A 24,420-nucleotide genomic window follows, 5' to 3' on the forward strand; every position below is an offset into this window, starting at 1 on the left:
ATCGCTGATTTTTTAAGAAAACAGACTTAAGCGTGACGATTTTGTAATACAGTTCACCGGAAGCGCTTAACCCAGGTTACTCACAAATTAAAAGTCATTTAGCATACTTCCACATAAACCCTATATGTTTGAATACAAATCTAATGTGTGTTTAAGTATTTTGACAGTTTCCTAACTGATTTTGACTGTATGACTGATTTACGTTTTTACATTGAAAGTTAGTCTTTTTTGTTTTTCTATAGGTTATGCTTAAAAATTATATATTGGCCTTAGTTATTTCCAGCCATTTCCAGGCTGAAAACCAGCTATAGATTTTTTTGAGGGGTGCAAACAATAACAATGGTCCTAACGTGTTTCCTTTTTAACACTTTTACTTTTTATAGCTCCTGAGAATCCTAATCCTCAACCCGATTGATAAATAATGTTATGAAAGCTGTTTTAATGTTGAGAAATAATTGAATTGCTTCATTACAGTTATTAAAATAGTTTGACGATACTCAAGAAATGTTCAGGGGCCATTGGCATTACCACATTGAAATGGTCTATATGTCCTGCTTAAACCAGGCTGCTCAAGCTAGTTTTAGCTGATCATTTCCCAGTCTGACCAGATAATGGCTGAAACCAGCCTGGAAATGGAACAAAACTTCTCTAAAACGAGAATGGTCAACCAACTAAAACCAGCCCACCAGCTTAGGCTGATTTAAGCTTTTCTTTAGCAGCGATTTGAACAACTTTGAGCACCAGGGCCCGGTTTTTCAAAAGTAATCCACTGGGATTTTGGATAAGGGATTGGATCAAATCTTGAAAATGGGTTTTTCAAAAGAAAAAACGGATTAGTAAATCTGGATCAATTTTATCCGAATTAAACCTTTTAAAAAAACGGGCCCTGGTGTCTATAAGGTGTTTTAAACATGGTTAATTCATTGTTCAAGTTGTTTAGTTTCTCATGTCACTACTATTAGTATTTAGAGTTCTTAAAATAGCCTTTCTTTATAGCATGAAAAACGTGTTTCCATTAGTCTGTGAGGTTCCACTGATGTTGGAATAACTGAGGACAATAAATAACTTTTATTTTAAGCATAACCTATAGGAAAACAAAAAAAGACTTAATTTCAGTGAAAGCGTAATTCAAACATTAGTTCAAAACCGTTTGGAAACTGTCTAAATACTAAAACCACCCTATCATTTAAGGGGTCTAACATAGACCGTACGTCATGCAACGACATCGTTTGCAAAATCTGATAGGTTTCCTTGCATTCACTCCACCCCTTACGTCGTAGATAGCGATTTCTCATTGGCTGATTCCTCTAGAGCCCATCCTCGTTCGATTCCTTAAACCAATGGACGGTCATGGTGTCATATGAGCTTTTGCGTACACGCCTCAACAGATCATGCGCAAAGCATTTCTGTAGTTGAAGTCTAAAATGAAGCCTTAGGACTGGTACGAATTCACTGAAAAACTACAAGCTGTGCTACGCCTTTGGTCTTATGGGGCGTCTCGACTATTCGCGCAGCAGATGAAATAAAAGCACACAGGTATGTGTTTGTGACAGTAATCTGAGCCAGGAAGAGTCCATAATGGTAAGTCAAAGTAAAGCTTCACCTCGATAAAATGTACTGTAAATAAGCTAACGTAATTGCAAATCTCATGTGGCGCATGCTTATGTCTTTGTTGATATCTTAGCGAAGCTAGCAAAGTTCGGTCTACCATGTTTACCTCTTGAGAGTTGCTATGCTTGTATTATTGTTGTTATTTTTCTAAAATTTGATTTATAATTACTTTTTAACATTTAACGTTAAACACAAGGTAACAAAAAGCTGCAGCGCTACAGAGTTGCTTTGTATATGGTTGTAATGTTACCATATGATTTTTCTGTTTATAGTATTGTGAGGATAATTCTAAATATTGTTTTCACTTTCGTCAACGTGACACTATAGTAATATTGTCGAGTGTGAGCCTGCTCCTGTATTTCTGTCTAGATGTTGAATTTATGTGTGCTCCATCACTTCAGGGTGACAGCATCTGCAGCAACGGTGTACAGAAGAAAATGTCAGACCCTCAGCTCTTCGATGCAGAGTTTGAAAAGCTTGTGTGTGAACTTACAGAGCAGGACTTCACTGATCCTGTTCTCAGTGATGCCCTCAACAGACTCCGAGAGGTAGAGTAAACCCTCACAGCCTCTTCTGAGGGATTCACATAAAGGGAGATGGAGAAGATTTGATAAAATTTTTGATCCCAACTTTTCTGTAGCCATGAGTTTTGTATACATATTCAAAACATTTTTTCTGTGAGTTATTTTTTGATACCTACAGACAATGTTCTGAGAATGTCTTTCTTATTAAACTGGGGGATTATCTGGGTTAGCTTGAAACTAGTGATTGTATTGTTATCCACAAATTCCCATGAGTGATTGAAATTATTGCTCAATGAATTGATTGTTGACTTTAATTCTGCAACTTCAGTGGGAAGAAACAAGCGTGCAGATATGTGTGATTGTGATTGTTTTGATCTATTGATCCTCGAAATAATGGTCATCAATGCAAGGTTTGGTCGTCAGCACAGAAGCGTGACATCAGCTGATTAATTTTCAATTATCAGCCATGTCAGCAAAAATATGTAAAATCCATAGTAAAGGGCGGTCCTGATTTTGTGTGAGCTATTTGTTCTGGCTTTACACTTTCATGTATGAGGAATCTAGCAATTACATAAGTTTCTTTAGAGTTTAATTTCTTTAGAAAAAAAATTCAAGTTTCTTAGTCAAGTGGCTCAAGGCATAACCTGCTATTTAAGTTAAGTTTGCATCTAAAAATACTGTGTTTTAATATTAGAAAAGAGTCTGCATCCTTGGCTACATCAAATTGCCAGCATATCAGATCTCAGTGTTGTGTGTGCATGATGTTTGTAAATTATGTAGCTATTCAATTTCCAAAAAAAAAAAAAACAGAAATCTCTTAATGAGAATATTGTCCATGTCTTTTATCATACATTTCAAAGAATTACTACCTAAAGCATGGATGCCCAAACTAGGTATGGTACAATAACCGGTTTCAAGGTTTACCACGGTTTGGAAAAGTCAAGGTTTTAATACAGCTGAAATGTCCTGTTATATCGTTCCCAAGGTATATGTAAGGTTTTGTTTTATGTATTTTTTTCTGTTTTGTAAAGTAATCTGTGTTTTTGAAGCTAATGAAGAGAGCAGAAGTCAAAGATTTTTAAAAAAAATATTGAACCTGAAATGTTTACAGCTCTAAAATATCATAAATGTTTCTTAAAATATATGTATATGAGCAATTCCAGCGTTATGGATTTGACATTTGCATTAAAAACTCAAAACATAAATTTACATTAAGCATTTTAAAAAAAAATATTTTCCAGAACAACTGACCGCAGAGTTAAGGGATGAAAAAAATATCAATCTGTAAACATGTTTTGTGCTTTAAATGAGGAAAATAAACATGCATAATGGAAGTGACAAAAAAAGTCTGCAAGTTTACAGCATACAACATACTTTGTAGAAATTCTGTGAATAAACTGCCCAACCCTAAAGAAAAAATAATAAATAGATAATAAATAAAAACAAAAATTGTTATTATTGATGTGTCGCATCTCTGTTATGGATGTGACGGATGTGAAATTGCCATTTGTGTGACTTTGGTAAATCAAATATAATAGTTTGAAAACATTGACCGATGCATTTTTGAGTATTTCTAAAGTACTGTAAAATACTTGCTCACCCAAAAAACCCAGAATCGGTTTCCGTATTTTAGTGAAAACTTAATTTTTTCATGGCAAGGTTTACATTTGCATGGAATTGCTTGTATTGTTCAATGGGCGTTGTGTTCAAAAAATTTTATTTATTTTTTTACCCAGAAATTTAAAAATGTCGTCTTTTAGAACAGTAATCACAATACTGTGGTATTTTTATCCAAGATTATCATACTGTCAGAAACTTATACAGCCCATGCCTAGCCCAAACTCCGTTCTGGAGGGCCGATGTCCTGCAGAGTCGACAATTTAAAAAAATGATTATAAAATTATAAAATATCAGGAGTTGGTTTTGCGATCAAATTCCTACAAAAAATTGACATTGCTTGTTAAATTATTATTATTATAACTCACAAAAAAAGAAAACTAAATGCAGAATAAGAAACAGCGAGGTCCCATGCCTAAAGATAATGGGCGTGAGCTTTAGCATCATCATTGGTCCACATGCTCCAATATTGGCTCATACTTTCAGTATCGCTTTTGTAAAAATGATCTATTCTTGTTTATATGAAATATATCTGTTCCTGAGCAGGTTTGAGCTGACAGACCTGTTGTTGCTATAACAACAACTTCAGGATACGTTCTGAAGAATGAAACTATCCTGGATTGTGTCAAATCATCAATGATCAAATCCAGCTAGTTGAGGAAACCAAGTACATTGAACGGACCCCTTCATTAATTCAATTGTTTAATATTATAGTTTAAACTGGCAAAGCAGTGGCTTAGTGGTTAGCACTGTCGCATTACAGCAAGAAGGTTGCTTGTTCGAGTCCCGCCTGGGTCAGTTGGCATTTCTGTGTGGAGTTTGCATGTTCTCCCCGTGTTGGCGTGGGTTTCCTCCGCCTGTTCCGGTTTCCCCTTAAGTCCAAAGACTAAACTAAATTGGCCGTAGTATGTGTGTAAATGTAAGAGTGTATGAGTGTTTCCCACTACTAGGTTGCAGCTGGAAGGGCATCCGCTGTGTAAAACATGCTGGAGAATTTTTCTTTATATGCTGATCTTTCTGCTGTAGCAACCCCTGATAATTAAAGAGACTAAGCTGAAGGAAAATGAATGAATAGTTTACACTTTTTAAGTGTCTTTTTCTTCTTCTAGGTTCTTCAGTACAATGCCCCTGGAGGCAAGAGAAACCGAGGCCTGTCTGTGATTGGTTCATTACGGGAGCTGGTGTCTCCATCTGAGCTGCCAACTGAGGAAGTTCATCGAGCTCTTTTGGTTGGATGGTGCATTGAACTGGTGTGTAAAATTGCTACTATTTAATCAACTTAAAGAGCCCATATTATACATAAAATAGGGTCATATCTTGGTTGTAAGGGTCTCCAACAACAGTTTAATATGCATGCAAGGTCAAAAAACACTTTCATGGTCTTATAATCTGCATTTATTTTTACCTAATTATCCCAGCGACTCCTGTATGAATCGTCCAGTGATTCATTTGTTCCCAAACCCCTCCTTAGCGCAAAGCTAATCTGCGCTGATTGGACCAATGACAGCCTGTTGCGATTGGTCGACTGCCTTCAGTCAGAGAGTAAAATGCCAAACAGCTAATCAGCAATATAAAAGTAATCACAGTTCATACACGCTCGATAGTGTAGGCGTGGATTTTAGCTGCCAGTGGGTCAATGTAAATACAGACTATGGACTTGAAAATACAGACGACTGACCATTTTATTGAGCAAAAACTCCAAAAACAGTTGAGGAGATCTCCTAGCTTCTCACTCTGCTCTTTTCACAGACACACACACATATTGCACAAACACACACACGCACTTAACCCTGCTCCGGACGACAACGCGCGCGCACACACACACACCTCCGGACGACAGCGCGCGCACACACAGACACACACACTACTCCTCGTCCACGGAGCTCCGTTAACAAAGCAGCACGCGTCGCGTTATTAACGTGACTTTGCACGCGATAAGAGAATATAGCCAGTTAACCTGATACAGTACACGCGGTTACAAGTAACAAATCAGAACTAAATACATTTGCAAGCTAGAGTCAACGAGGCAACTTTAATCGCACGTACTTACACTTGAGAAATGACGTCCATCAGTAAGTTACTCTTTACTGATCCTTCCTTTAACAAACGCTGATGAAGTATTCTTTGTAGCATGTAGTTTCCAGAAGTTTCCAGTAGTTTCCAACTGCTTGGCTATAATGCTGAGGTTTCATGTTTGGGTAGAGACTCAATATATCCATCTGCAGTGTGACTTCAATCGACCGGCATGTTTGTTTGTGTGTTTGTGTGTGTGTGTGTATGTGTGTGTGTGTGTGTGTGTGTCTGGGTTTCTGCGTCAGAGGGCGGGGCCTCAGGTTTGAAATCTCCCGGGTTTGCGCATGCACGTGAATAACTTGGTTTCGTTCGTACGTCATGGCGAAACACCTAATGAATCGGTATCAAGGCGACTCGTTTGAAGCACTATGAGTCGACTCTTTTATAGATGAATCAACCATTTTAAACACTGTATTCTTACAGATTTAAGCCTTAGCTGGATACTTCACTTCACTTAGAGCTGTGTTACACACTACATGGAGGGGAATTTTCAAAAACCCATAATATGGGCTCTTTAAGGCCAGTAGTATTCAATAGCAGGTGCTTGTACTCTGTATGTGTCCCTTATACCAAATGATGAAGCTCTCTCAGTTCGCTCTGATGTGCTAAATCATTTTAGAGTTTATTATTTCAGATGCAGTTAATCATTGTTTTTTTTCAGTTAATCAATCTCAGAATCTAACTATAGAGACTGACATTGGAAATGGACAATAATCAGATTATTTTGATGTACAATTCTCGCTATGAACAAACTTTTATCTATGACATTTGCTTCAAATTGGCATTAAATGGGTGGGGAAGTAGCATAAGATCATGCAGGTTATGTACTTTCGAAAGTACTAATTAACAGCCAATATTTTTATATTAGACAAGGAATAAACCCCTAGTTAATAGTGAGAATTAGTACATAAACTAAAGTCTTACCAAAAATGTATAAAATCTAAATTGTATATAGTAATATTGAAAGGGGCCCACAAGCTTTATTTGTAATCTTGTTTATTTTTATTACATGTTGAATGAAATGATGAAACACTGAATTGTAAACACAGAAAATGAAACGCAGAAGTGTGCAACATTAGCTTTGTTTCCCTCCATCGGTGCAAATTAGACTTGTGTACAAATCTGAAATGTTGCATGACACATTTGTGAATAAAGCACCGTTTCTATCCAATCAGTCAAAGAGAATAAAATAGTCAAAAAGAAATAACGGATTTCGCAGTGTTAGAAATCCGTCTGGGCCTTTTAAATGGCATTAAGAAAATAAAAATTCTTACATTCAAACATAAATAAAATTTCTCTCGTTATTTCAGTAGCTAATAACAAGTCTGATCCATCTGGTGCGTTATTGAATACTGGCTGATTATAGAAAAAGAGCATGCAAACTTACGTCATTTTTTTTTGTCATGGCTCGTGAGGTTGGATGTGTCTTGAATGTCTTGAAAAAATGTCTTGAACACATTTGATTTTCTCCACAGCTTCAAGCTTTTTTCTTGGTGGCTGATGACATCATGGATTCATCCGTGACAAGAAGAGGTCAACCCTGCTGGTATAAGAAGGTGGTTTTTTAATGTTTGCTTTGACAAATATACCAATGACGCTTTAAAATTGCATTAAAAAGATTACATATTGATAAATGTGTACATTGACTAGAAATGTAATAAAAATATTCCAGTAAAAGCTGTAGTGATCTAACAGCAAGCATATGATAATCACAGTAGAGTATAAGAGAAATGTGTTTTATAGAGTATTTCTTTTGTGACTAACCAGCATTAATTTATGGTGTGTTTTTTGTTTTGTATTTGTCAGGAAGCTATTGGTCTGGATGCTATTAATGATGCTTTCCTTCTGGAGGGCTCGATTTACCGTCTTCTTCGCAGACATTGCAGAGGACAACCCTACTATGTCCATCTGCTTGAACTATTTACAGAGGTAACACACAAAAGCTTCATTAGTCAGAACACATATATAGACATTTAAACTTGGCTTGCTGATACAAATGTCCACAAAATGCATATTCTATCACATTAGCTGCATTTTTTTATACTGTAAACCAGGGGTGTCCAAACTTTGGAGTGTCCAAACTATTGTCTTGCTTATTTTAGTTCCAACCCCAATTAAACACCTCAACCAGAAAGCGCTTTCTAGGCATACTAGAAATTTTCAGACAGGTGTGTTGAAGGCAGTTTGAGCTAAACTATGCAGGACACTGGCCCTCCAGGACTGAGTTTGGACACCCCTGCTGTAAACACTAATTAGGGTGTGCTGAAACTTAATTTTTTTCCTCCTCCTCCCTCTTCTTCTTTTTCTTCAAGACATCTTTCCAGACCGAGTTGGGTCAAGCTCTTGATCTGATGACAGCACCTCCACATAAAATAGACCTTAATCGCTTTACCATGGAGAGGTGAGAGATTGTCTGGAATGCTAAAAGTGACGCTAAAGTAGCCATAATTTTGCCATACAAACTTTTCATGCTAATTTACTACAGTGTTGTGGCCTGATTTACATTTAACTTTCTTGTCTTCACCTCAGATACAAAGCCATTGTCAAGTATAAGACTGCATTCTACTCCTTTTATCTTCCCGTAGCAGCTGCTATGTACATGGTAAGTTTTGTGTAGCAAAGATTTCAGGTGTTCAAACTCTGTCATTTTGCAATCCTTTTCATTGTTAGTAAGACAATTTTATTAAAATAAAATAAATAGCGCTGGTTCCACTATCAGTCTGATCAAAATGCTAATCAGTGACATTCTGTAGCATTGCAGAAAATAAAAAACTAAATAAAAGCTTACTATTAGTTTGAACCATAGGCTAAATTATACACCTGGATCATTAAGGAGCTTGGATCCAAAGTAAAGACAGTGATGACTGAGCTAGAGTGAATGTGTTTTGCTGGACCATTTTGTTTATATGACCTCTGAGCAGTGCTGTCCAAATTGAACCAAAAAATGAAACAAAATTTAAAGCCAAATAAAACCAATTCTCATAACACTGATGAGGAGAACAGCCGAAACATTGTGCAACGCCATTCAGGTTAGAAGAAGTTTCATCCTCTTACCATGATTTTAACATTAATGGAAACCACTGGTGGAAAAGTGGGATATTCATACTGGGTTTTATTTTTTGATTATATTGTTGAATATTTTAAAGGACTAACTTTGTACTAATATGTTTTAGTTTTTTGCTTTTCACAGTAAAATGACATGTAAAGCATAAGTTAGGTTGTTAAATATTAGGGGTGTAACGATTTATCGTTGTACGATTTATTGCGATGCAAAAATGTCACTTTATGCATCGTGGCGTTATGACGATTTGATTACGATATGACGTCCGTTTTCTCTTATTAGTTGAGCTGTTTGCATGTGAGCTACGTTTCACCTGCTGTCGCACGTGAGTTCAGATTGCAGCAGCAGTAATGTTAGCAGACCAAGATAAGTGGAGCTGAAATAGAGGATGGCCCATCCTCTCAAAATCAGACGTCTGGCAACATTTCGGTTGTACAGTCAAAGACTCGTCCGCTTTTTGACACGCATACTGGGTCAAACATAGCCGAAGTTTTAAAGTCTTCACAGTGATTTACATACTTTGCACAGCGACATGGATACCTCCTAATGGTGTTAAAAGAGTCACATACTGTTTTATAAGGTACAATTTATCCTAAAATATTATTCTTTCTTCATAAAATGATGTATTGGCAGCTGCAAAATCACACATGACGTGAGCTGACCGTGAGCTGTTACTACAGAGAGCGGACTATGATAGACGCGCGCACGCGTCTGCTTCAGTGAACAGAACCTGCAGGTTGTGACTAACATTCAGCATTCAACACTGTGACTAACATTCAACATTCAGTTTGTGGAACAGAGTGATCGTTCAGGAACCGCGTGGGAAGAATGAACAGCAGTGGAAATGAAACCGAAAGCGTACACATTATTTAAACAATCATATCGCATTTTAGAGTTATGATTACGACGAGCATGAACTCTTTTGAGTATAGAGGTACACAAAAATGCACGTCAACATGATACACTTGATAGCGCCGACATCAGCGACGCCGAAGAAATAGTAAACCTGCCTAAACTGCTGAAAAGAGCCACGACTGTCCTGTGTAATGAAAAGACGGCCACCCTGTCACTTATCATGCCCAACATGAAGACAGCCATCCATAAAAACCTCTCAGACAGATAAACATCAGTTCAGGATTATTTTATAAACTGCTGATTACCTGGAAATGTAGATTTTTTTTTTCTTTTTGCACACACAAAAAACGCAAGTGACCAAGCAAAGCCTTAAGCTCTTACTGTTAAATTCAATTGAATTTAATCATTTCAATAATATTTTATAAGAAGTTTTTAAATTGTTTTATTTTCCAGAGACAGTCCTGTTTCATTTATTTTCTTTAAGAAGGTTCAGTTTAACAAGTTGAAACAAAAGAAATACATAAAAAATAGTTTACTTGGTAATTACATTTTTTTAAATAAAATTAGCATTTCAGTTTAATTTTCAATTTTTATTCGAAATATCGTGATACATATCGAATCGTGAACATTATATCGTGATACATATTGTATCATGAGCTGAGTGTATCGTTACACCCCTATTAAATATATAAGATGAGGCTGTTACAATTTTCTTGATGAACTAAATTTATTTGTTTCCCGTGTATTAAATAACATGTAGGTTACTTAACTCAAGCTACTGTCAAATGTTATTGTCAAACAAACATTTCAAGCTAAATGATGATGTTCCAATGCTCTCAAATGTATGTTGTGTGTGTTTTGAACTTTAAATAAATCTGTTTGTGATCGTGTGTTATTGATTACAGGCTGGCATTGAGAATGAGATTGAACACCACAATGCTAAAACAATTCTACTCGAGATGGGAGAGTTCTTTCAGATACAGGTATTGGTATAAATCAGCACTTATATTCTTAAGTAGGGCTTAATGTTTTCTGTGTGAAATCTAGTTAAGAAAATAGAAATTTACTGTATAGCAAAGAAAATACACAGTTGAAGTCCGAATTATTAGAGCCCAACAGAGCAAGGACATTTTCACAGTATGTCGGATTTTTTTTTAGAGAAAGTCTTATTTGTTTTATTTCGGCTAGAATAAAAGCAGTTTTTAAATATTAAAAACCATTTTAAGGTCAAAATTATTAGCCCCTTTAAGTTGTATTTTTTAGAGTCTACAGAACAAACCATTGTAATACAATAACTTGCCTAATTACCCTAACCTGCCTAGCTAACCTAATTAACTTAGTTAAGCCTTTAAATGTCACCCTAAGCTGTATAGAAGTGTCTTGAAAAATATCTAGTCAAATATTATTTACTGTCATCATGGCAAAGATATATCAGCTATTAGAAATGAGTTATTAAAACTATTATGTTTAGAAATGTGCTGAAAAAGAAAATCTTCTCTCTGTAAACAGAATTTGGGGAAAAAATATAAACGGGGGCTAATAATTCTGACTTTCTGAATTCTGTACATGAAGTCTGGCAAAATGGAAGAGTGTCTGTGAAATATAACCACTAAATCTGAAAAAAAGACTTTACATTTCAATTTTCTTATGCTCTACATCTCTGTTTTAAGGATGCTTGTGGTGTTTTCATGGTCCACTTTCAAACTAAATAAGAATTTGAACACGTATGAACAAAATTGCACATTTTTATTTAAGAAAATTATTAGTAAGTTATGTAAACACAGTTGCTCAAGCTTCTTCACAACAGCCTGTCAAACTTTTGCTTTGTTTTGAACTTTGTTTAATTTGAAAAGATTGTGACAGAAAAAGAGTCGCTTCTTTAAATAATTATATAGAAAATTCTGTTTAAATGTAAACATAAAATTAAATTTAAGCAAAACATATTTGATATAGTTCCTAATAATGAAATTATGTAAGCTGTAAAATAGGGTTGTTGCTAGATCAAATATGGTTGCGGCCGGAAGATAACAAGAATTATTTATATTAATTTATAAATTTCCCATTTATTGTATTTTATTAACACCGACCCCAACCATCACAGTAATGTAAAAACAGTAGTTGTACAGAATAATATTCATGCTGTCTATTAAGTTACCCAATAAATTGTATTTTTTAATGCCTTCCCCCCCACCCTAATCCTAAACCCAACTATCACTATACTGTAAAAAAATTAACTATTGTTATACATTGTCATAAATGCTTCTATAATTAATGTGTACATATCACACTTCCGGCCTGCCGCGTATCCGATCTAGGCTTTACCGTAAAATAGTGCTGGGTAAAGATTAATATCCAAAATAAAAGTTTGTTTTGACATAATACGTGAAGTTTATTCATAAACAAATTTCGAGAGGATTATGTGCTTATGATTGTTCACAGCTGATCCAGCATTAGCTCATGACCAATTATCCAATCAGTTGATTCCCAACTCGCTATAAATAACCTGAGATTTCTTATCTCAATATCTTCGTCTTGAAGAACCCACCCAACCCTACTTTCCATCCTTTTAAACGGGCGACACGGTGGCCACTGATAAGCATTGTTGCCTGACAGCAAGAATGCCGCTGGTTTAATTCCCTTCTAAACCAGGCAGGCATTTCTGTGAGTTTTGCTCGTTCTCCCCATGCTTTCGTGAGTTTTTCATAGTTAAGCTCTAAGTGAGTACACCTTTTCTCAGCCATCCATATCCGACACTTAGCTTTAAATAAGCAGGGGGGAGTCATTGAGATCTACCGGAGCTCAAACTCCCCTCTTGCCCTGCAACGGGAGCCCAGGGCTCAAATCTCATAAGCTCAGGACTCTCTCCCTTGACAGCATGCCAAACAAGCTTTATTATCAATCATCAGCTAAGTGTGAACTCTTGAAATGGGTATTATAGATTTATCATGCACATGTGATGCACACATATACATTAAAACAAAATTCTAAAATAAATATTTTGTTACATAGATTACTAAAATGTGTGTGTGTATATAGGTCAGAATTATTAGCCCCCCTGTTTAGTTTGTTCCCCTATGTCAGTTTAAAAAAATAAACAGGCTAATAATTCTGTCTTCAGCTGTTCATAATACATATACACAGTTCATACACAAATATTGCTTATTGATTACTAAAATGGGATTTTTTCAATTAAACTGTCAATAATAAATGAATCAATGAAAATTTATTTCAGAAAAATGTGAACACACATTTATATTTTTGTGAAAATAAAATAAAAACAGATTTTTCTGGCCCTAGTCAATGGTATCCGGGATCTCATTTAATAACTTTGCATACACACAAATCTGTTGGAAACATGTGTACGCCACTTCCCAAACAAAGGTCGTCATGTGTTAAAACAAACTTGACATGAATGTTCGCAGCTAAAAGAAAACATATCTAACTCAAATATTGACCAAAATTGAACAATTTTAAATCAGCATATCAGCCATAATCATTAGTTTATTCACTTTTAGGAAGGTTCCTATGCAAAGTTTTACAAACGAAAGCTCAGATCTGTTGTTGTAGTTGTAATATGCCAAAGCCTTCACAGCATGTTTGTTGTTGACAGGATGACTACCTGGATTGCTTTGGTGACCCTGCTGTGACTGGAAAGATTGGCACAGATATCCAGGACAATAAATGCAGCTGGCTGGTGGTGACAGCACTGGGCATTATGACACCCGAACAGAGGGCAGAGCTAGAGGTCAGAGCGCGTATGGCGGCTGAATGACACAAATATAAGCAAGCAGTATGCTAGATCTGACAGTTTTCTGACTTGCGCTGTCATTTATTTTCTCAGGCATGTTACGGCCGCAGTGACGCTGAAAGTGTTGAAAGGGTCAAGGCTTTGTATGATACTCTGGAAATGCCCATGCGATATCATCAACACGAGGAGGAGAGCTATCACCGCCTGCAAAAACTGATCCAGCTTCATGCTAAGAATCTGCCTCATGCTGTTTTTCTTAATTTTGCCAAGAAAATATACAAGAGGAACAAATGAGCTGCAAGAAACCGTAAGGACTTGATCAATGAAACCAGGTATTTTAGATACATAGACTAGGGTCAACAAAATATGCAGTGGGGGGTTTTAATAGGTAAATAAATATGGATGTGATAGATTTTAACCGCACTTTAAATATACTTTCAAGAAGTCAAGAAAGAAGTAGTGCAGTCGATGTAATTTATTTGTTTTTTCCTCTTTTAGTGCAGCAAAAATACAATAAAGTCGGATTTACTGCAGGTATGATGCAGTTTACCACAAGTAACGCACATGGACAACACATCATTTGTCAGTGTTTTAATAGGGGTACATATGTATGGAAAATATATTTTGATTGACTGCTGTATTGTCTTTTCAACATCTCTGAGAGAACTAGAATATTAAGAGAAGGGTTAGAAAAGGATATACATAATATGTTTGAGTCTGAAAACCAACTGCTGAAAGGATCTAGATGCACAAATTCATTGAAAGTCTTTTTATATATAATGTTTGCCCACCTGGACCACAGTGGGATTCCTGTTCATGCCGATTCATTCAGAATCCTTCTATCTGCTTATATTTTTTTGTGCGTTACACTTTACAGTATGGCTCCATTTGAGAATGTTTGCTAAATCAGTGACCTATGATGAACAATAGTCATTATTCATCTTTTAATCTTTCAACTCTCATTTGTTAAAGTTAACGAATGCTGCAAAAAAAAAATTAAATTAATTTATGTTAGTTACTGCAGCTAATCTTAACAAATGCGAGTAAAGTGTTATTGTTAATTGTTTTGAACCGGATGATTGTACTGTACGTTTATACACTATACCAGATACTTCTATATTTGTCTCTCACACATTCAGTGAGTGATCATCATTGCTGTGTTTGGATTATAGAAAGACATTCAGAGTGCTTTAAATAAAGATTCAATTCAGCATGTTTTTATCATTCACTTTTCTGTGTAAGAAAATGGTGTGTGTGTGTGTCTGTGTCTGTCTGTGTCTGTGTCTGTGTGTCTGTCTAAGTGGAGTTTTGTGCAGCGACTATACAGACCATTTTGTGGGATATAAACAGTAGCAAAGGTCCTATCGTATTTTCTGTTTTACATTGTTAATTCCCGTAGCTTCAAAGAATCCAAAAAGGTCTTTATATTAATAAATAATGGTATGATAGCTGATTTAATTTTAAGTTATAAGTTGCCTCTTGTTATAGTTATGAAATAGTGTGACAACAAGCAGGAAATATTCATAGGCCAATGACATCACTACATTGAAATGGTCTAAAGTATGCATAATAGAGTGTTTGTAATTGTGTATTTTTATTTCCCAAATAATTCCTATAAAAATAAAGTCAATTTTTAATCAGAACATTGAAATATAAATTTCAATGTGATATTTCATGGACTCAATTTTGAGAGGAAACAAAATACATGTATTTGCATCTTTATTATTATATATTATACAGTGCTCAGCATAACTGAGTACAGCCCATTTTGAAAATGAATATTTTTATCAATTTCTCAGTGGATATAGGTGCATTAAAACAAAACAGATTTATTAAACAGATATTTTTATTAAAATAATATTTAAGTCACCAAGCATATTTAAAATTGAAAGATAATACAATTAAACTCAAGCAAAATATTGCAAATATATATATATATATATATATATATATATATATATATATATATATATATATATATATATAAATAAATATATACAACTTGCGAAATTTCAACTAAATTTTTCTTTCTTTTTTTTTTGCTTCTCTAGGTTTTTCCTCTTTTTTTTAAAAAATTTGTATTTAATATTTTTCTTTAACAAATTTGGGTGTCCTAGTTTTTGGAGCATTATCATAAGTTATTTTCTTCGATAAGCTCCAGATTTGGCTCCAGTACTGACTAATATAATATTGTATAGCTTCCTTTTACAAATATGAATTTAAAATATAGATTTGTGAGGGGTGTACTTATGTATGCTGAGCACTGTATAATATATAATAAATATAACATCTATACATGTATTCATTATTTACATCTTATTTGAAGCTCTTTTCTAGAAGCGAGTTCATATCTCACAATTTGTACTGCAATTCTAAAGACAGGATTCTGAGTTCAGATCTTGATTGTGAATGATGCAGACTGTTTCATTAATACTGCAAGACACAAAGTCATAATTCAGAAAACAATAAATAAATGCACTTCTAAAATGTATAAGAAATTAGCATTATATTTAAAATTTAAATAGTTCACCCAAAAATAAATATGCTGTCATCAATTACACACTGTTTTGGTTGTTTGTTTCAAACCTCTATGAGTCACTTCTGTTGAACACAAAAGAAGATGTTTTGGGGAATGTTGAAAACCTATAAACATTGCTCAGTATTTATTTTGTTCTACTGTGGAACTCAATAGTTGCAGGTTTTCAGCTTTCTTCTAAATATCTTCCTGTGTGTTCAACGGAAAAAGAAAAAGCATAAATCGTAAATGTTTGGAATCATTTGAGAAGGAGTAAATAATGAGCGAATTTTAATTTTGGAGTGAACTCTCCTATATGTCAAATTATTTCCCCTCAAAATTCAGTTACATTGTTTAATTTAGATTTATCGATCTCGAAGTTGTGTTATTTTGAGTCAGCTTTAAGGGTCTTCATGGGCCTGCATGTACGCTTAGTTTGGAGATTTTAAAAATAATTTCTGACTTCTCCGCAGTTGCAAGTTTATAATAAGTGAGATAAGCAATTCTAGTAATTGTTAATAAATGTTAATAAAAAATAAAGACAAGTAAGATTTTTTTTTGTGTGATTGTGCGTTAAAAACTAGCTTGATGTGAGGCATAAATTTATACACATGTACATCTATGTATATGATATATGATATGTATATATCTATGGATGTGAGGCAGCAGCAGCAGCAGCGCGATGTGATGAGATGCTGCTGAGGGGTGTGGTCTCGAGGACGGGATGAGATGAGGAGATGAGAGGGAAGAGGAGGAGGAGGGCTGAATGACGGAGCGATAGACAGGAGAAAACAGGAGAATAACGGCGTATTATTATTTCAGACTCATGGATTGTGCGATGGAATAAGGATCGGAATCAACAAGAATGCGTCATTAATATCCTTCCGCAAATTAGGTATGTGTCTTATGTGTTATATTTTCTGTGCGTTTCATTTTACTCTCATTTTTTCCTATAAATGTGTTTTACAATGCATTGAATTTACATCATAAACACGTTATGTCCAAATTGTATTGTGCTGTACTGATACATTAGCCTACATTAAAGTCCGCGGAGGAGGTGTCATCCTAGCATATTATCTTATTTTTATGCGCTCAAGAAAAATTACTGTTGTCCAAAATTCACGATAATATGCAGTAATGTAAAATGTGTGATGTTCTAGTATGTATTTACACGATTCATGCATTTATTTACTAAATCTCGCGCTAGGCCTAGATTTACATCCTCTGTATCCAAGGACATTGGGCGCGAGCAGTGCATTGCCCACGGTGTTCATGAAGAGCGGAAACAGCTAGTCAGGGATACGATTTTCTGCTCTACATTTCTCCCGCAAGAAAATGTTGTTTTGAATTGGATAAAAGAGACTTTGATGTTTTAAACTCACATGTTATGAGATCATTTATCTTCTGTCGTGTGGAGTAGATAATATGTCTTCATGCATGGTCATTAGAGTGTGTAGTGTAAATAACGTAAAATAGCCAAATATGCATATCAGATATCAGAATTAAAATACTAGAATGCATTAAAAAGAGTGAATATGTACACACATTACTAGATTTCATATTTTTACATATTTGTAAGATATAAATGTTTATATTCAGAGTAATTGTGTCTACATTAGGTTACAAATAAACTGATGCATACAGTTTCTGTTTTTTCAGATCAAGTTTAACAGAATTGTGTGTGTGTGTGTGTGTGTGTGTGTGTGTGTGTGTGTGTGTGTGTGTGTATTATGCTCTGATACGCTGGAAATAATAAAACTGTTAGATATCAGTGGAGTGGAAAATAATAGATTATTTTCAAAATATATTAAATAATATTTAAATTGTTAATTTTTACATCCTGCTCTTCAAGTAAGGTGATGCATTTGTTTTTATTTATGTATTTCTTAACAAAATCTATTTTTCTTGATATTTCAGACATTAATTATATCCAGGATGTGATCCCCAAATGTTTACAAACTTTTAAGACAAGCATCAACCTAAAAATCAGGACTTAAAAGCTATTCCACCATGCACCCCTCCTCTCGTCCCTCTGTGCCCCCACGTACCCGCAGGTTTGACAATAGGCGCACAGAGCCAAAACCAAGTCAGGGGGCTAAGAGGGAGGACAAAAATATGAACACAGGATCTTCATCCCCTCGTCGTGGCACTCGAGGACCACCCGAGTCTTCCAGGTTAAAAGGCCCTGGTCAAGGTGCAAGGGCCCCAGTGGTTCAGTCCAAACTGACTCGGCCAGTGAGGAATGGTGCTCACGCAATACCAGCAGTCTCAAAACCAAAAAGTGGGCGCGCTGTATCAAACCTAGCCCCAGCTGTGGACCCAAATTGCAATGAGCCCAGCCTTCCTTGTCTGTGCTGTGATGGCCATTCACCTCAGGATAGCAACAGCCTTTTTAATCACAACCATAACAACAATAACACTGTAAACATCAGGCAACAAATGAAGATACCGCCACCATCTCCTCCGAATGAGTTGCCTTTTCCAAAACAAGAAACTGAAGACGATAAGTGTAAGCCAGAAGTAAAACAACCTGATGACTTACCTTTCCCAGTGGAGGAGAAAGAAGAGGAAAATGGTAATGTGGATAAAAAAGAGGGCGATGACCTCAAAAATGATGACTGCAGTGTAAACGTGATTGGCAATGTTGATGTGAATGGCAATGGCAATTGTGATGGGGATGATGATGAAGATGACGATGAAGATGATGATGATACTCTTGTTCCTTCTTGCTGCAATTGCCCAGAATCCATGCTGGACTTCTCTCTCACATCTTCTACCTCATCTTCGTCCACGTCCATTAGTAGCTGCTCAGATCTGGAGTGTGACTGCCCTGATACATTTTCATTGTCATCCCAGGACCAAGAAGGCCCAGAATGTTATCCATCTTCTTGTTCCCCACTCTCCAGCTGTCCTTCCTTTCAGTCCAATGCCATACCATTGGATCTCAACCTTTCTGTAAGATCACCTTGCTCTTCTGATGAAGGCTATCCATCAGCACCTTGCTCTCCTTCTGACTACACAGAGAGCAAGTTTTCAGAAGAAGAAAAATGTATTAAAGTGGATCTTCTCCATTTTTTAGACTCCATAGAAGAGTTGGGTAAAATGGATTTGTTCTACCGCATTGTTAGGCTGGCACATTGGCAACTTGATGGAGAACTGATTCTCAGAGATAGGTTGGACCACCAGCAGAAGCTTCAAAGGGTCAACAAAGAAGTGAAGTTGGCTTATTTTGTGAAACTTCAAGAAGAAGGGTTCAACTTTGGCGATGAGGATATCACTGGAGTTTTGGACGAAATGGGCAACATTGACATTCCATGGAAGTTATATAAAAGCAACAAATCAAGTGACTCCCAGGAATTTTCTGATGCTGGGGTGGATCTGACAGCTCCTTCTGACCTTGATGAAACTGCTTCCTCTGATTCACTTGCTCCATCACCATTAGAGCCTCCTCCCCGTCCCCCAAAGCCTCCAACAAGGCATGTGAGTGTTCAGCAGGGATCACACACTTATGAGAACATCAGTGGGCATACCTTCTCAGCCCCATCCACCAATAATGCTACTTCTTTCTCCACAAGTGTCCCTGTTCCTTCCATGGCATCTTCATCCCCAGCCTTGAAACCTCCTGCCCTTCCGCCTCCACCATCACAGCCTGTGCCCTACTTCTCTCTTAATTCAGACAGACCTGCTCTCTCCTCCCCCACACCACCCATCCCTCCACCAAGAAGACGTCATAAAGCCCGACTAGAGGCTCAAAGACTTGCTGAACTTGAAAAAGAAAAGACTCCTCTATCCCTTCCACCTCCAACGTCAAGACCTCCTCCGTTGCCACCACCCCCTGCTATGTCCTCTCCCCCAGCTATCCCACCTCCACCATCAATCCCACCGCCTCCATCTTTTCATGCTCTGGATGTGGAAATCCGAAAGTTGCTTGCACTAGCAGGACTCACCCAAGCTGAATTGCTTAAACTTAGTCCTGAATTGGGTGTTTGTGTAGACGTAGTTGTGGATAATGAACAGCATCCAATGTCTGATGTCTCACAAATTGGAGAAATCAGTGCAAACAGGGCACACAAGGAAGACAGTGTGGATAAGCGGTTACATTGCAGATTGAGGGAAGAAACCAGATTTGGGAAAGATATACAGAAGGTAGAAACTCTAAGTGAAAAGGAGATTTCTAAAGACGAGCAGAAAGAAGCATACAGGACAACATCCTTCACAGAAATGGCAAGACGACGAAAGAGAAATGCTGGAAACTGTAACCAAAACTGCAGCTGTGGTTTTGGATCTCCCACCTCGTATTACAGCACTGATCTTAGCAATACAAGCATCCCAAATGTTAGCTTTGGAAGTTTTGATTATACTTCAGTGATTTCAGACACCCCACCTCCTCCACCTCCACGACCATTACCCCCTTGCCCACCAGTTATTTCCAATCCTTCTGAACTTCCCCGTCTCAAGCCATGCACTCTACCTGCCAATGCATCACGACCTGATCGATTTGATTGGCTGATAGCCTTTACCCCAGATATTGAGCCACCACCTACTGATATGCGAAAACCATCCAATGATGGCATGTTGCCAAAAGGCTCAATTTCAGGCCCAAAAGTCACCACTTTTAAAGAATTACGCAATAGAAGCAAACAGAGCTCCCCACCAGCTCCTGTTCAACCAGAACCTGATCCAACAGTCATCACTCCAGACCCTGATTTCTTGTACAACCTCAAATGGAGAAGAGAGAAGACAGATGGAGATGGCTGGGAATATACTTCCCAAGCACAAGCCTCTTTTCTTCAGCCTCCGCCAACTCCTGCCTCATTGTCCCTCTTTAGGGAAATGTGCCGCCTGAATATACAAGATGATTGCAGAGCCGATCCTAAAGTCTCCCAACACATGGGCTCATCAGTAAGTGAAGGCAGCCTTAGGACTATTTGTGGTGATAAAGCTGCTCACACCACAAAGATTCAAAACGAAGATGACCTGGAGGTCAGGGGAATGGCAGATGGAGCATGGACTTTGGAGTCCAGGACAACAGGTAAAGTTGCATTTTATAAATATATGTTTTCCCTGACATGTTCTGTTTTAGAAAGTTCATCTACATCACAAGTAGCAAAAAATCTATGGTATATTAAGAAGAGAATAAAAGAACAATGATCTGATGATATGGAAAGTGGTGAGCCAAGATGAGAATCACACAGGCAGATGGGTAGATGAATCAGCAGAGCAAGACTAGAGGGAATCTCAGAATGCAGCAGGCTTAATGCTGTGTTGTTTCTCATGATGTCACAAAGCCTTTTAATTATTCATCCTCTCAGCAGGCCAAGTCCTTTTCTCTCATCCTCTCTTCCTTTCCCTGCCACATATTCTCTTATACTTTCCTCAATCAACCTTCTTATTTTTCAGGCACTCGTATGTGATTTTTATGAATTGAAATCAAAAGGATAAGAATTTCAAAACCTTAAGTAACCCACCATCAAAAATATTGTCTGATACAGTAGTCTTTATGCTTACTGCTCACCTCTTTTCCAAACATCAATCAGAGGAACCCATATTTCTGTCAATCTTTTTTTGTAATTAACTCTAACTACTGTAAATAAGAGCGAACCTCAATTCCAGTGAAAAACATCACGTTAAGGATTTTTTCCCACATTAAAGTCTATTGTAGGGAAAAAGCTTAACGTGGCTTAATGTACTTTAACAACAAGCAGGTAAAATCAAATTTCTATCAAAATTTTCTCTTGATAAACACTTTCTGGTGTCAAAAGAATGAGCTCTAATTTTAGTGAGTGAAAATTTTCACATTATGCATTTTAGGTCCATTATAAAAGAAAAAAAGCTTACGATGGCTTAACGTACCTCAACTAGTAGGGCACACCACAAATCTATGAAATTTTACTTGTAATTAACACTAACTACTAGCAAAAGTTCAAGCCCTGATTCTGTGGATAAAGTGAACAATATCACATTATAAGCATTTTATTCCCATTAAAGTCTATAAGAGCGTGAAGTTTATTTATAAACTAAATTCGAGAGTATCACGTGCTTATGATTGCTTGAAACCGGCCCCGCATTATTCAATTTATGATTCATCAGACAATTCTTAAGCCACTGTAAACACCCTGAGTTCCATACAACAGCCATCTTTGTTTTAAAGAAACCCCCCTTCCACCCCTACTCCTCCTCCTTTCCTAGATGGGTGGCATGGTGGTCCAGTGGTTAGCACTGTTGCCTTACAGCTAGCACGTCACTGGTTCTAGTCCTTACCAAGCCAGGAGTTTACACATTCTCGCCTTGCTCACTTGGGTTTCCCCCGGTTTCTCAGTTTTCCTCCCACCGTCCAAAAACATGCAACTTATATTAGTTGACTAATCCAAATCAGCACCATAGACATGTTCTTATAAGTAGTTATCTCTTAAGAGCAATCACTATCTGTTCATTAGCTACTACAGCAGGGGATTTTTCGAGATCTACCCGAGCTCAAACACCCCTCTCGCCTTGCAAATGGGAGGGAGCCCCGGGCTTGAGGATCTTATGAGCTCAGGGCTCTCTTATAATCAATCATCAGCTAAGTGTGAACGCTTGAACTTTTATCAAAAGAACCGTTCCCATAATTCCATACATAAAGTAAACAATATCACGTTAAGCGTTTTTCTCCTCATTGTAGTCCATAATAAGGAACGGCTTAGCGTAACTTTACAGCAATCGAGGGAAACCAAATGTAAAAAGGCTGTTCATAAAGTCAAATTTTATTCATGATAGATTAACCGTTGCTGTCAAACGAATTTGCAACAATACTGTAGGGGAAAACGCATTATTGTTCACTTTAGCTGTGGAAACAGGGCTCATTCTTTTGCTAGGAGTTAGTGCTATTCACAAGTAAAATTTAACAGAAATTTGATTTTCCCCGCTTGTTGTTAAGGTAAATTAACATTAAGCTTTTTGCTTATAATAAACTTCAATGGGGAGAAAACACTTTATCTATCACTTTTTCACTTTATCTATGGAATTGGGACTCGCTCGTTTAAAGGTTCAGGACACCCTGGAGTCCGTTAAGACAATGTTAGCCCTGTCAGCTTTAAATGTGGGGAAAACTGGATAATTTTGAGCTTTTGTCAGCTAATTTCAGCTTCCGGGTTTAAAATGATTTTTGGGGTGGGATCAAAATCGGCGACGTAGCGCAGTACTGCAAGTGCAATGATGACGCGTCAGTTTCTCATTATTATTCATAGCGGAGTTTTCTTAGCTTATGAGAAGAGCCGGCTGCTTAATTATTCATGAGAGCACGTGCTTTCCGAAGGCAAGACAGACCTGCCAGTTTCAAGCAAGCTGTGAGACACAGACCCACGGCACGCAGTAGCCGTTCATGAAGGCTCGTATGTGTTTGTTTCCATGATCCACGGGGTTTGTTGCATGTTTTTCCCCGCGATGTTGTCAGAGCCGATCATACAGCAAAGCTGTGTGTGTGATGCAAGCATTTTTGTCGGGAGAGCAGTGCGAAAATTGAAGAATGGCGGACGTTGACTTTCATCAGGAGTTCGTTCACATTCAGACACATCGCCGTGCTGCTGTGTTTGCCTAAATCCTCTATATTACCAGCCGGGCTAATGATTAAAATAGGCAGGTCAGGAGACCTGCTGCACTGAGTCTGCATTTAGATCTATAATTTAGACCCGGGGATTGAGGGACAATTCCATTTATAGTGTTTACATAAACACACTTATCTTTATAATGATATAAATTGTGGTTGTGTATATGAAATTATGAATAACAAATGTAGCAGGGCATTAAATTACTGTTTATTTCTTTGCATTTTAACTTTGTTAACCGTAAACTCACACGTATCCTCACGGTTTGTGTCTCATTTTGTGAGCTAACTGACAACAACAGTTGTTTGCTCCCCTTCTCCCCTGCTGGCCACGCCCACTCCACGCCCATTAATCATGCATCTTTTGAAAAAATTCTCAAGTAGACTTTAACCGAAAGTGGGGGTTGCCATGGCCCTTTAACAGTTGTTAGGGTTAATTACAAGAAAGGTTTGACAGAAATTTGGTTTTCTTTGATGATGTTTAAATACATTTAGCCACGTTAAGCTTTGTTCATGTTAAGTATTTTAGAATGTCCCTTTCCACTCTCCTCAACCTTCCTTTGTCATTTTTCTGACATGCATTGTTATCCCCATTTATAAAATTGATTCTCCTATGCTTGTTATTCTCTCCTCTTATTATTTTCAATTGGCCATTTCACATTTGCTGTGCTCTTTTCGGTTGTTTATCTGCCCAATGGAAAATGCAAATTTGCTTGTATCGGGTTACAACACATTTGACATCAGATTTAAATGGCCTCTAATGTGGCTGTAAATTGAGTAGGAAATACATTAGAGGGAGCCTTAATTTTGGTTTACAAGGTTAGCACGTTGCAC

The 24,420-nt window shown here is 37.0% G+C and overlaps 2 protein-coding genes across 8 annotated transcripts in view; both read left to right on the forward strand.

Moving 5' to 3' along the window:
- The first annotated feature begins 1,500 nt into the window (after positions 1–1,500).
- Positions 1,501–14,702, forward strand: fdps (farnesyl diphosphate synthase (farnesyl pyrophosphate synthetase, dimethylallyltranstransferase, geranyltranstransferase)). Of its 4 annotated transcripts, none has more exon segments than NM_001025471.1 (10): positions 1,501–1,581; positions 2,013–2,159; positions 4,862–5,002; positions 7,301–7,381; positions 7,632–7,754; positions 8,138–8,226; positions 8,355–8,427; positions 10,647–10,724; positions 13,352–13,486; positions 13,583–14,485. In NM_001025471.1, coding segments are annotated over 10 exon segments (1,071 nt in total). In that variant the 5' UTR covers positions 1,501–1,578; the 3' UTR covers positions 13,784–14,485.
- Positions 14,703–16,726: 2,024 nt separating this feature from the next.
- Positions 16,727–24,420, forward strand: part of rusc1 (RUN and SH3 domain containing 1) — a 34,077-nt gene continuing 26,383 nt past the window's right edge. For all 4 annotated transcript variants that reach the window (NM_001442233.1, NM_001442236.1, XM_087285946.1 and 1 more), the window contains 2 exon segments: positions 16,727–16,899; positions 17,922–21,036. In NM_001442233.1, the coding sequence (NP_001429162.1) occupies positions 18,015–21,036 (3,022 nt within the window). In that variant the 5' untranslated portion in view covers positions 16,727–16,899; positions 17,922–18,014.

Source organism: Danio rerio, chromosome 16, assembly GCF_052040795.2.
Source record: "Danio rerio strain M-AB ecotype USA chromosome 16, GRCz13ab, whole genome shotgun sequence".
Classification (NCBI taxonomy): Eukaryota; Metazoa; Chordata; class Actinopteri; order Cypriniformes; family Danionidae; genus Danio; species Danio rerio.